The sequence below is a fragment of the Mobula birostris genome, chromosome 7, assembly GCF_030028105.1.
Source record: "Mobula birostris isolate sMobBir1 chromosome 7, sMobBir1.hap1, whole genome shotgun sequence".
In the NCBI taxonomy this organism is placed as follows: Eukaryota; Metazoa; Chordata; class Chondrichthyes; order Myliobatiformes; family Myliobatidae; genus Mobula; species Mobula birostris.
Window position 1 is genome coordinate 135,588,925 of NC_092376.1, and position 13,928 is coordinate 135,602,852.

A 13,928-nucleotide genomic window follows, 5' to 3' on the forward strand; every position below is an offset into this window, starting at 1 on the left:
AGTTTTTTGACTTCTAACATAATTCATGATCAAAGTTTAATTGTTAAATATACTGTTAAAACACTGAGCAGAAATATTTCTTTCAATTATAAATCTACAATAGAAAATGTATTTGGAATAAAAAAAAAATTACAGTAGATTCTGGTTAATGGGTCATCAGTTTATTGGGGCAGCTGTTTATTTGGGACAATTCCTAAATAACAAAGACTAATTGAGAAAATAACCGGAATTCCCTTTGTTAATTTACGATACCATGCTGCTTAAATGGAATAGTCAACTGTTGCCGAAGAGTTTCTAACTAGTGTCACTGAACACTGGCCCATCCCTCTCCTCCGGCTCCCACACTCTGACTTTTTCCATCAACACAGGAGCACCGCAAGGACGTGCACTTAGCCCCCTGCTCTACTCTCTTTACACCTATGACTCTGTGGTCAAGTACAGCTCTAACACCATATACAAGTTTGCTGAGGACACCACTGTTGTGGGCCGTATCAAAGGTGGTGATGAATCAACATACAGGAGGGAGACTGAAAATTTGGCTGTGCGGTGTAATAACAACAACCTCTCACTCAATGTCAGTAAGACCAAGGAACTGATTATAGACTTCAGGAGAGGAAAACCAGAGGTCTATGAGCCAGTAATTATTGAAGGATCAGAGGTGGAATAAGATCGTAACTTTAAATTCCTGGGTATCACTATCTCAGAGGACCTGTGCTGGACCCATCATATAAATATAATTGCGAACAAAACACGACAGCGCCTCTACTCTCAGGAGTCTCCAGAGATTTGTCATGTCATCAAAAACCTTCGCAAACCTCTATCAATGTGTGGTGGAAAATGTGCTGACTGGCTGCAATACAGTCTGGTATAGGGACACCAACGCCTTTGAGTGGAAAATCCTACAAAGCATAGTGGATTCAGGTACATCACAAGTAGAAGCCTCCCAACCTTTAAGCCCATCTACATGAAACGTTGCCATAGAAAAGCAGCATCCATAATCAAAGATCTTCAGCACCCATGCCATGCTCTTTTCTCGCTGCTGCCGTCAGATAGAAGGTACAGAAGCTCAGAACTCACACCACTAAGTTGAAGAATAGTTACTACCCATCAACCATCAGGGTCTTGAACAAAAGGGATAACTAAACTAATTTAAGGACTCTCTTATCTTAGACTGTAAGACCATAAGACACAGAAGCAGAATTAAGCCATTTGGTCCATCAAGTCTGCTCCACCATTCAATCATTGCTGATCTTTTTCCTTTCTCAGCCCCATTCCCCAGTCTTCTCCCCATAACCTTTGATGCCATGGCCAATCAAGAACCTATCAATCTCTGCTGTAAATACACCCAACGACCTGATCTCCAGAGCTGTCTGTGGTAACAAATTCCACAGATTCATCAACCTTTCACTAAAGAAATTAATCCGCATCTCTGAGGCTGTGTCCTCTTGTCATAGACCCCCCACCAAGTGAAGCTTCCTTTCCACATCTACTCTGGCTAGGCCTTTCAACATTCGAAATGCTTTGATAAGATCCCCTTTCATCCTTCCAAATTTCACCGAGTAGAAGCCCAGAGCCATCAAATTTTCCTCATATGGTAACCCTTTCATTCCTGGAATCATCTTTGTGAACCTCCTCTGAATTCTCTCCAATGCCAGCACATTTTTTTTTAAGATAAGGAGCCCAAGCTGTTCATGATAGTCAAGGTGAGGCCTCAGCAGTGCCTTATAAAGCTTCAGCATCATATTCCTGCTCTTATATTCTAGACCTCTTGAAATGAGTACTAATATTGCGTTTGCTTTCCTGCAAGTTAACCTTTATGGTGTTCTGCACAAGGACTCCATAAAAACTTCTTCGAGTGCAAGAAGGACAAGACTGCGCAGGCGCGTGACGTCAACAGGACAGCACGGAGAGTTTAAAAAGGCAGGTTGCTACCAACGGCTGTCTTTTGGATCGGGACTACAGAGCGTCATGGGAGCTGAATTCTGAGGGAAGGCAGTTTTTTTAAAAACTTCTTTGAGTGCAAGAAGGACGAGACTGTGCAGGCATGTGACGTCAACAGGACAGTGCGGAGAGTTTAAAAAGGAGACCACCCTATACAGCGGGCAGCTGTCGGAGCGGGCAGCGGACTGAGTGGGAGCAGAGTGTAGGGCTTTGGCTTCAACGGACTTCGGAGGTAAATGGGAAGAGGCGAGAGCGAGGTACGAACTCTTTCTATCTCCCCCCTACCTCTGCGAATCGGCCCGGACAGACAGGAACAGCAGGGCTCTCACAGCTAACGGTACGAGCTAACGGTTTAAAAAGTTCATATGTTTAGCGAGGTAAGTGGGTGAGTAGACTTACTTTTCCTGTTTCATTCCTGTAGAATTAGATAGGGTTAGGTTCAGGGTGTCAGATGTGGGAATCCTGGGAGACCTCCAGCCTCCCTGATGGCCACATCTGCGCCAGGTGCACTGAGATGCAGCTCCTCAGAGACCATGTTAGGGATCTGGAGCTGCAGCTTGATGACCTACTGCTTATCAGGGAAAGTGAAGAGGTGATAGACAGGAGCTACAGGGAGGTAGTCACTCCTAGGCTACAGGGGTCAGAAAACTGGGTCACTGTCAAAAGAGGGAAGGAAAATGCCCAGATAGTGGAGAGTACACCTGTGGCTGTCCCCCTCAGCAACAAGTATCTTGTTCTGGATGCTGTTGAGGGGGATGACCTGAGAGGGGAAGCCTACAGTGACCGGGTCTCTGGCACTGAGCCTGGCACTGTCGTGCAGGAGAGAAGGAGGGAGAAGAGAAATGCGGTAGTTGTAGGGGATTCCATAGTCAGGGGAATGGACAGGAGATTCTGTGAGCCTGATAGAGATACCCGCATGGTGTGTTGCCTCCCAGGTGCCAGGGTACAGGATGTCTCAGATCGGGTCCTGAATATTCTGAAGCGGGAGGGTGAGCAGCCAGTTGCCTTGGTACATGTTGGTACCAATGACATAGATAGGACAAAGGAGGAGGTCTTGAAGAGAGATTTCCAAGAATTAGGAAGGAAGCTGAGAAGCAGGACCTCCAGGGTAGTAATCTCGGGATTGCTACCTGTGCCATGTGCTAGTGAGGGCAAGAATAGTAGGATCGGGCAGATGAATGCGTGGCTGAGAGACTGGTGTAGGGGTCAGGGCTTCAGATTCTTGGATAATTGGGATCTCTTCTGGGGGAAGTATGACCTGTTCAAAAAGGACAGGTTACACCTGAACCTGAAGGGGACCAATATCCTGGCGGGAAAGTTTAATAGAGTTGTTAGGGAGGGTTTAAACTAATTTGGCAGGGGGATGGGAACCGGAATGACAGAGCGGAGGAAGGGGAAAACAGAACTAAATCGAAGATAGTGAGCAATAAAGATGTCAGGAAAGACAGGCAGGTGATGGGGCAAATTTGTAGCCATTGGGATGAGTTGCAGTGCAATAAAGTTGCAGTGAAATCAAAGCGAAAAGTATCAAATACTGGTCTTAAGGTGTTGTACTTAAATGCACGCAACTGAGGAATAAGGTGGATGATCTTGTCGTACAGCTACAGATTGGCAGGTATGATATTGTGGCCATCACAGAGACCTGGCTAAAGGATGCATGTCTCTGGGAGCTGAACGTCCAAGGATACATGGTGTATCGGAAGGATAGGAAGGTAGGCAGAGGGGGTGGCGTGGCTTTATTGGTAAGAAATGATATTAAATCATTAGAAAGAGGTGATATAGGATCAGAAGGTGCAGAATCTTTATGGGTTGAGCTAAGAAATCGCAGGGGTAAAGGGACCTTGATGGCAGTTATTTATAGGCCTCCAAACAGCTGCAGTGATGTGGACTACAAATTACAACAGGAAATAGAAAAGGCTTGTCAGAAGGGCAATGTTATGATAATTGTGGGGGATTTTAACATGCGAGTGGATTGGGAAAATCAGGTCGGCGCTGGATCTCAAGAGAGAGAATTTGTAGAATGTCTAAGGGATGGCTTTTTAGAACAGCTTGTTGTTGAACCCACTAGGGGATCGGCTGTACTGGACTGGGTATTGTGTAATGAACCGGAGATGATTAGAGAGATTGAGGTGAAGGAACCGTTAGGAAACAGTGATCATAACATGATTGAGTTCACTGTGAAATTTGAAAAAGAGAAGCCGAAATTTGATGTGTCAGTATTTCAGTGGAGTAAAGGAAATTACAGTGGCATGAGAGAGGAACTGGCCAAAGTTGACTGGAAAGGGACACTAGCAGGAAGGACGGCAGAGCAGCAGTGGCTGGAGCTTATGCAAGAAGTGAAGAAGGTGCAAGACAGGTATATTCCAAAATAGTAGAAATTTTAGAATGGAAAAAGAATGCAACTGTGGTTGACAAGAAAAGTCAAAGCCAAAGTTAAAGCAAAGGAGAGGGCATACAAGGAAGCAAAAATTAGTGGGAAGACAGAGGATTGGCAAGTTTTTAAAACCTTACAAAAGGAAACCAAGAAGGTCATTAAGAGGGAAAAGATTAACTATGAAAGGAAGCTAGCAAATAATATCAAAGAGGATACTAAAAGCTATTTCAAGTATACAAAGAGTAAAAGACAGGTGATAGTAGATATAGGACCGATAGAAAATGATGCTGGAGAAATTGTAATGGGAAATAAGGAGGTGGCAGAGGAACTGAACAAGTATTTTGCATCAGTCTTCGCTGAGGAAGACATCAACAGTATACCGGACACTCAAGGGTGGCAGGGAAGAGAAGTGTGCGCAGTCACAATTACGACAGAGAAAGTACCCAGGAAGCTGAATAGTCTAAATATAGATAGATCTCCCGGACCAGATGTAATGCACCCGCGTGTTCTGAAGGAAGTAGCTGTGGAGATTGCGGAGGCATTAGCGATGATCTTTCAAGTCGATAGATTCTGGCATGGTTCCGGAGGACTGGAAGATTGCAAATGTCACTCCACTATTTAAGAAGGGGGCAAGGAAGCAAAAAGGAAATTATAGACCTGTTAGTTTGACATCAGTGGTTGGGAAGTTGTTGGAGTCGATTGTCAAGGATGAGGTTACAGAGTACCTGGAGGCATATGACAAGATAGGCAGAACGCAGCATGGATTCCTTAAAGGAAAATCCTGCCTGACAAACCTATTACAATCTTTTGAGGAAATTACCAGTAGGCTAGACAAGAGAGATGCAGTGGATGTTGTATATTTGGATTTTCAGAAGGCATTTGACAAGGTGCCACACATGAGGCTACTTAACAAGATAAGAACCCACGGAATTACGGGAAAGTTACATATGTGGATAGAGCGTTGGCTGTTTGGCAGGAAACAGAGAGTGGAAATAAAGGGATCCTATTCTGGTTGGCTGCCGGTTACTAGTGGTGTTCCACAGGGGTCCGTGTTGGGGCTGCTTCTTCTTATATTGTACATCAACGATTTGGATTATGGAATAGATGGCTTTGTGGCTAAGTTTGCTGACGATACGAAGATAGGTGGAGGGGCCGGTAGTGCTGAGGAAACGGAGAGTCTGCAGAGAGACTTGGATAGATTGGAAGAATGGGCAGAGAAGTGGCAAATGAAGTACAATGTTGGAAAGTGTATGGTTATGCACTTTGGCAGAAAAAATAAATGGGCAGACTATTATTTAAATGGGGAAAGAGTTCAAAGTTCAGAGATGCAACGGGACTTGGGAATCCTCGTACAGGATACCCTTAAGGTTAACCTCCAGGTTGAGTCAGTAGTGAAGAAGGCGAATGCGATGTTGGCATTCATTTCTAGAGGAATAGAGTATAGGAGCAGGGATGTGATGTTGAGGCTATATAAGGCGCTGGTGAGACCTCACTTGGAGTACTGTGGGCAGTTTTGGTCTCCTTATTTAAGAAAGGATATGCTGACGTTGGAGAGGGTACAGAGAAGATTCACTAGAATGATTCTGGGAATGAGAGGGTTAACATATGAGGAATGTTTGTCCGCTCTTGGACTGTATTCCTTGGAGTTTAGAAGAATGAGGGGAGACCTCATAGAAACAATTCGAATGTTGAAAGGCATGGACAGAGTGGATGTGGCAAAGTTGTTTCCCATGATGGGGGAGTCTAGTACGAGAGGGCATGACTTAAAGATTGAAAGGCGCCCATTCAGAACAGAAATGCGAAGAAATTTTTTTACTCAGATGGTGGTGAATCTATGGAATTTGTTGCCACGGGCAGCAGTGGAGGCCAAGTCATTGGGTGCATTTAAGGCAGAGATTGATAGGTATCTGAGTAGCCAGGGCATCAAAGGTTATGGTGAGAAGGCGGGGGAATGGGACTAAACGGGAGAATGGATCAGCTCATGATAAAATGGCGGAGCAGACTCGATGGGCCGAATGGCTGACTTCTGCTCCTTTGTCTTATGGTCTTATGGTCTTATGGTCTTATGGTCCCTTTACATCTCAGATTTTTGGATTTTCTCCCCACTTGGAAGATAGTCTGCACATTTATTTCTACTACCAAAGTGCTTCACCATCCATTTTCCAACATTGTATTTCATTTGCCACTTCCTTGCCCATTCTCGTAATCTGTCTAAGTCTTTCTGCTACCTACATGTTCCTTTATCAGATTTTGTATCATCTGCAAACTGGGCAAAAAAGCCATCCATTCCATCATCTAAATCATTGATGTACAGCATAAAAACGTGGTCCCAACACTGACCCCTGCAGAACACCTTTTGTTATTATTGGCAGCCAACCTGAATAGGATCCCTTTATTCTCACTTGCTGTCTCCTACCTATCAGCCAATGCTCTAATCATGCTAGTATCTTACCTGTAATCCCATGGGCTCTTAACTTGGTAAGCAGTCTCATGTGTGGCACCTTGTCAAGGGCCTTCGTAAAATCCAATATACAACAACCGCTGCATCTCCTTTATCTATCCTACTTGTAGTGACATGTATGTGCTCTGATAATAAATTTTACTTTAAACTCTTGAATTTTCATTTGTTCTGTATTTCATTTTAATATAAAATTTATAATTTGTAATCAGTTTGTCTTTTTTATATATTTTTAACTATTTCAATGAAACTTTGGGTAATTGGGCCAGTCATTTAATGTAGCAGTCCTGTAGTGTACCAATTAACTGGAATCCACTCATCAACAAGTTAGGAACTAAAAGAATTTGAAGGTATCAACAATCATCTTGAATGTTACAATGAAGATGAAGATTTGGAGGATGCAATCATCAAAATCATTGTATGAAGGCAGTCCATTAGGTGGCTATGGTGGCTATGCTGATTTTGTTCATTTAGAGTCAATCAAAAGAACATGGCAGTGTACGCTTGTTGAATTCCTCCATCGACAACTATTTGGATCTAATACAGTACACAGTTTATAGTACTGTAGCAGAATGGTAGTGTCCTAATTTGTTCTGTACTTTACTTTGTACTTGAATACTTAATTTCTTACTCAGTTAAATGGCAGTTTATCTTTTCATGCCTTTTTAACTATTTCCATGAAGCTTCAGCTAATTGGGGCAGCCACAAGTTTGGACCAAAATGTGTAAGTACTGATATGTCCCAATTAACTGGAATCCACTGTAATTAATATTTATGACAAATGTTACAGCTTTAAGAACAGTTTGTATAATTAAGCATGACTAGTTGCTTATAGATGTGAGTCACAGACAACAGTTGGATACTTGCAGGAAGTCATTCAGGGATATCAGGGATATCAGGGCTATCAGGATTTATTCTCAAACTCTAATCAATTTTCATCTCAGACGACAGCCAGATGTGGGAAGTTAAGAATTCCTAAGGTTGGCTGTTTACCTGCTTTCAAAACTGACCATTGACTCCATCCAAAGAGTGTTGAATCCCCTCGGAGAGGGTGATGTCTTTATTTATATACCAGCAATGTCTGGCATATGGACTGCAATCCATTCATTTGAACAGGCTCACCAACCTTATGGAGAAAAAATACATATTTTCCTTTATTTTCATTTTATAATTAGTTATTGGGTTTTAAGTGTTTTAATTAAATTTATTCTCAACTGTACTTTACTGATTTAAAAGTATTTCCAGTAGTTTTTAATTGTCTCTATCAGATGATCTTAAAACATTAGTATAGAGCCTTTGCAGTCTTTGGCAGCTGGCATTCTGTGAAATGCTATCAGACCATTCCATGCAGAGACCGATCACTGTTGTTGTTAGGATTCCTGATCCACCATATGGAGGGTATATATCTAACCAAGCCCATTATACAAGGGGAAACGTGATGGTTGAATGGGGGAGATGCAAGTCCTCTGTGCACTAAGTCTGGATTCAGCATGACCTAGTACTTATGAAATAGATCTGAATTTTCTGGATCTGAAATGGTCTATTTTTAGCAAGCAGAAAATTTTTCAGATTCTTTCAAGAAATGTAGTCAGATCTTCAGGTTACATATTCTGGTATATTTATGTGGAATTTTCAAGCCCATTTTAATTTGACTTTATAAACTAATAATTATATTTTTGGAGTATAGATTTTCCTCCTGTGAGGTTACTGAATTTAATGTCAATACATGTTTATTTTAGTTCAGTAATAATGAGAATTAAGTTCAACAGTTTTTACCTTGAAATTGGGCTCTCTTTATATGGCATGAATATAAAAATAATGCCTTTGTTGTTTTGATGTTCTTCAGAAGGAGGCTTCAGATGCTACTATTTAAAATAGTTACAGATCCTCTGTAAAAAGTAATCTATACAGAACTATCAAATAAGGCTTTGTATGCTTCAATTGCAACAACATTCAAAGTAAATTTATTATCAAAGTACATAAATGTCACCCCATACAACCCTGAGATTAATTTGCTTGCAGGCATACTCAATTAATCCTCAACAGAATAATAACCATAATAGAATCAATGAAAAAATTCTTCAATTGGTTAATTTATCCATATATGTGCCAAACATGCGTTGATACAGTTTATAGTGCACAGGGCCCATATGTCCAAAGATAAACTATCTCGTTACTACTCTTACATTAACCCAATATGTGATAGATGTCATTGTGAGATAGCTTCTTTAACTCAGATGTTTTGGTCATGTCCTTTGTTGGAAAAATATTGGAAAGATATTTTTGTCATTATTTCAACGGTTTTGAATATAGACTTATTACCTCACCCAATTACTGCTATCTTTGGATTACCAATGATAGATTCAAGTTATTTAACCTCCTCAGCACGTAGGATGATTGCATTTCTTACTCTAATGGCTAGAAGATTTATTTTGCTGAATTGGAAAGAGATTAACCCTCCTACTGTATTCCACTGGTTTTCACAAACTATGATGTGTTTGAATTTGGAAAAAATTAGAAGTGCGGTTTATGACCCTTCCAATAAATTTGAAAAAAGTTGGAGGCCATTTATTCAGCAATTTCATTTGATGTAAGTTGACCATTTCCAAACTTGTTTTATCTCTCTGCACTGCTGGTTGAGAGGAGCGGAGTCGTCGACACTAAGGTTTTCTTCTTTCCTATTTTTAAGTTGTTAGTACTGCCCAAGTCTTTAGTTTAGTTGACTAATTCTGTTTAGTTTAGTTTTTTTTGGGGATAGGGTTTTTTTTTCTTTTTCAGTTTTTTTTCGGTTTTTTTTTTGCTTTGTATTATTCATTCCTATTCTACACGATTGGGAGTTTTGTCAATTTATACTATTTGGTCTTATAATTATTTATTTTAACTGTAACAATGTATCTCCTACTATTTGTATTATTGTTATGTTATGTTTTCATTCTAAGAAATTAATAAAAAGATTGAAAAAGAAAGAAAGAAAGAAAGAAAGAAAGAGCACACCAATTGGGCATTCAACCAGTGTGTACTAAAATGAAAGAAATCATATTAATACATAAATCAGCAATAAATACCAAAAACATGAGATGAAGACTCTTTGAAATTAAGTACTTGGTTGTGGGAACATTTCCGTGATGGGCAAGTGAAGTTGTCTCTTTTGGTTCAAGAGCCTGATGGTCGAGAGGCAATAACCTGGAATGGTGAGTCCTGAAGCTGCTGCACCTTCTCCCTGATGGCAGTAGTGAGAAGAGAAGATGAGCTGGGTGGTGGGGGTCCCTGATGATGGACGCTGCACTCCTGCGGCAATGCTCTGTGTGGACGTGCTCAGTGGTGGAGAGGGCTTTATCCCTGATGTCCATACCCTCTATTCTTTGTAGGATTTTCCATTCAAGGGCATTGGTGTTTCCATGCCAGGCTGTGATGCAGTCAGTCATTTATACTCTCCACCATACATCACGGAAGTTTGTCAAAGTTTTAGAAGTAATGCTGAATCTTCACAAACTCCTAAGGACGTAGAGGCAATGCTGTGCTTTCTTCATAATCGCACTTAAGTGCTGGGTTCAGGACAGATCCTCTGCCATGATAACAGTGAGCAGTTTAAAGTTGCTGATTCTCTCCACCTCTGATTCTCCTTGATGAGGACTAGCTCATGGACCTCTGGTTTCCTCCTCCTGAAGACAAAAATGAGTTTCTTGATCTTGCTAATTTTGAGTAAGAGGTTGTTGTGGCACCACTTGACCAGATTTTCGATCTCCCTCCTATATGCCAATTTGTCATAATCTTTGATTCAGCGTACAACAGTGGTGTTGTCAGCAAACTTGAATGTGGCTTGGCCATACAGCCATAAGTGTAAAGTGAATAGAGCAGGGTGCTAAGCACACAGCCTTGATGGAAATTGTGTAGGACATGTTGTCGCCAATCCAGACTGACTGGGTTGGCAAGTAAGAAAATCAGGAATCAAGTTGCACAAGGAGGTATTGAGGCCAAGGTATTGAAGCTTATTGATTACTTTTGAGGGGATGATAGTATTGAATACCAAGCTGTGGTCAATAGAGAGAATATTTAATATAATACAGTGGTTGCATTTCATAGTTTATTACAATGACCCCATTGCAGTAAAAAGGCATCATGCATGCCAATGTGTATAATATACATGCATTACTAGAGTCCATTTAAACACATTGGCATGGTTAACATCATTTGTGAAAAAAAATGTGTAAAACAGAAAAATAGATAAAACTTACTAGAAACTCCTACATGGTAAATACACTTTTTGATGGAGGAAGTTTGATGGTATTGGGTTCCCTGTTTGCAAAACCCTAAACTCAGAAGAAGATTTGATGCCCTATCCAATGTAGGTATCTATAGGTACCCACACTATAGGAAGGTTATACTGTAAAAATCTACTCTTCAAAGACTAGCTTACTTCCCTGTGTAGTCTCTGTGGTGAGATCTAGCTGCCAATACTCACTAACAAAGTTTTATAAACAAAGTTTTATTTAATGATACACATTAAAATTTACACAAATAGTTCTTAACTCAGGTTAACACTTACAGAGGATTTCTAATTTATAAAAGATTTCTGAATTATAAAAGGTGTACAAACTACAAAGGAGTTCTAAACACAGGTACAATTCCTAGAACTAGAAGATGCCAACAAGTTGTAGACCAACGAATAGTCTGTTACAGAAACTGGAGGGTTGAGGAATGAATCTGAGTTCTTCTTTATATGACCACATCTTTCTTCATTCTCCTTGTCATTCCTAACAATTACACCCCCCCCCATGTGGTCTTTCTGACATTTATAGACTATTTCTTTTGGATGACATCATCTGATATGATATTTTCCAGATAACTTTGTTGGGGCAAAATAACTCATAAAGATGGTCTTAAAAGCTTCTGGCTACAGAGATCCCAAACATCCATAACTGATGCTGTTTTGGGCTAACGCTCTGAGTATGCAAACATCCCAGTTTGCAACCATGTTTGATGTGCTTAGTGAAACAACCCTATTGTCTTGTGTTTGGCTAATGCATGCAAGAACTCTTGATCACATCACTTCGCAAAGCAGTTCTGCTGTGGGCTGCAGCCTGTATTCTGTAACATTGTTTGCAAAGCTGTGCATCCAACTTCAAACTGATTACTGTTTGCAATTTATATGAAGAACTGGAGACTGGTTCATGTTTACAACAAAAAGACTGAACCGCGAATATTTGTAAAAAATTTAACTTTATCACCAACAACTCTGTCTGACTCTTTGGAAAGTTCATACCGCTGTGCTCAAAAGCTGAGTTAAGCAGTAAGCCTCTCGGGCCCTAAAAAGTGAATATCCATCTCAAAAGTGGTAAAGAAAGGTACAAGCACAATACTTTTAAAAAATAGACAAATACTTGGATGGAAACAACAGGAATTCTGCAGATGCTGGAAATTCAAGCAACACACATCAAAGTTGCTGGTGAACGCAGCAGGCCAGGCAGCATCTCTAGGAAGAGGTACAGTCGACGTTTCAGGCCGAGACCCTTTGTCGACTGTACCTGTTCCTAGATATGCTGCCTGGCCTGCTGCGTTCACCAGCAACTTTGAAATACTTGGATGGGAAAGGTTTTGAAGGGTATGGCCCAAACTCTAGCTATTGGAATTATATTTGACAAATCTCTTAGATGGCACAAGCTGGGTTGAAGGGTCTGTTTTTGTGTTGTGTAACTCATTGAATCTATAGATCATTCAGATGAGTGAATTTATTTGAACAATGGTCTCATGATGCTTAACATATGTTATTATAGCTAGGTGTAAAATCGGTATTACAGTTTAATTCTCAAAAGCTCTGCATAGTGATTGACTTGAGCATCGGTATTTTTTGCTTAGTCCTTTGTTTTGTAAATAAGGTACAGCCTGTTTATATAGAACTCTGCAATGGATTTGTATTGCTGACTTTTCTTTAAGTGATCTCAAGAGAAAAGGGAGGACAAAGAAATCATTTCCTCAGTGATAACTGATATCAGCAAAAGTGACCATAACAATCTTTTGGATTGTTATAAAATCCTTGATCTTTAGGAGAGAAAGCTTGTCGTTTTGCGGTCTGGTTTTTCCTTGACCCACACTAAATTACTTGACCCTTAATTTGGCACCAAAGTGGCCTAGAAATCAATTTTACTGCTATCTCTCTGGTTTAAGTATTGATGCGAAGTCTGCAACTCAAGAACAGGAAATGTTGCAAACTCTATCTTTTTTCCCCCCCCTTCAGATGCAGAATACGGTGAAACACACTCTGAGTCCATCCCAGTGGCCTCTTCAGAATCTTTGCCTCATTTTCTTGTTGAACCAGAGGATGTGTACATTGTGAAAAACAAACCTGTCACCTTGGTCTGCAAAGCAACACCAGCCACACAGATATACTTCAAATGCAATGGTGAATGGGTGCATCAGATGAATCATGTAACGGAAGAAACGATTGACAAAGTCACAGGTAAGTTTGCACTTATTAATTGTGAAAGTGAAATTAAAGATGTACATTCTGAAACAAAAATGCTTAATTAAGTTTTATTGTGCAGACTACAACCTAACCTGATGGTTGGAACTTGGGAAATAATTGAAAGAATAGATAAAATCAGAATAATTAGCTATATCCTTCCCATGCCTCCCTAAGCACTGGAATAATTAAAATCTGGACATGATTTTTAATTCTCCAACTTTAGGTAATTTACTGTCTTCCTTTATAGAAATAGCCAATTCTGTCAGAAATCATTTTGGCTCCACTTTACCTCTACAACTTGTGCAGCTGGGCCTGCTGGACATGTTCCACAGCCTTGTTATGAATAACCTGTTGTACTGACAAAAAAGTATTTCTTCAAAATGCTAATTCTGCCCATTTGGCCTTGCTCTATTCACTTTGTCTTCCTTCTGACACCTTTTCTATTTCTGAAAACCAACTCTCTCTTTCTCTTCATTCCTGGTTTGACAATGGGTCTTGGATCATTTCATAGAAACTGTCTGTCCTGTGGAAAGCCATGGAATTTCTGTTAAAATAATGTCATTTGCTTTGAATTTGCCTGAAACGCAGGAAGAGCATCAGTCCTCCTTTCTATTTCACAGGGAAACATTGGGCATCTTTACTGCTCAATGATCCTTCTTCGCACTCTTTCCAAAATACTGAAGTGAAACATA

At 40.4% G+C, this 13,928-nt stretch overlaps 1 protein-coding gene across 1 annotated transcript in view; it reads left to right on the top strand.

The window, feature by feature from the left end:
- unc5a (unc-5 netrin receptor A) overlaps positions 1–13,928 on the top strand; it is a 337,030-nt gene that overhangs the window by 48,274 nt on the left and 274,828 nt on the right. The window contains exon 5 of the mRNA XM_072264606.1: positions 13,009–13,230. Within this exon, the coding sequence (XP_072120707.1) occupies positions 13,009–13,230 (222 nt within the window). The remainder of the gene's footprint in view (positions 1–13,008; positions 13,231–13,928) is intronic.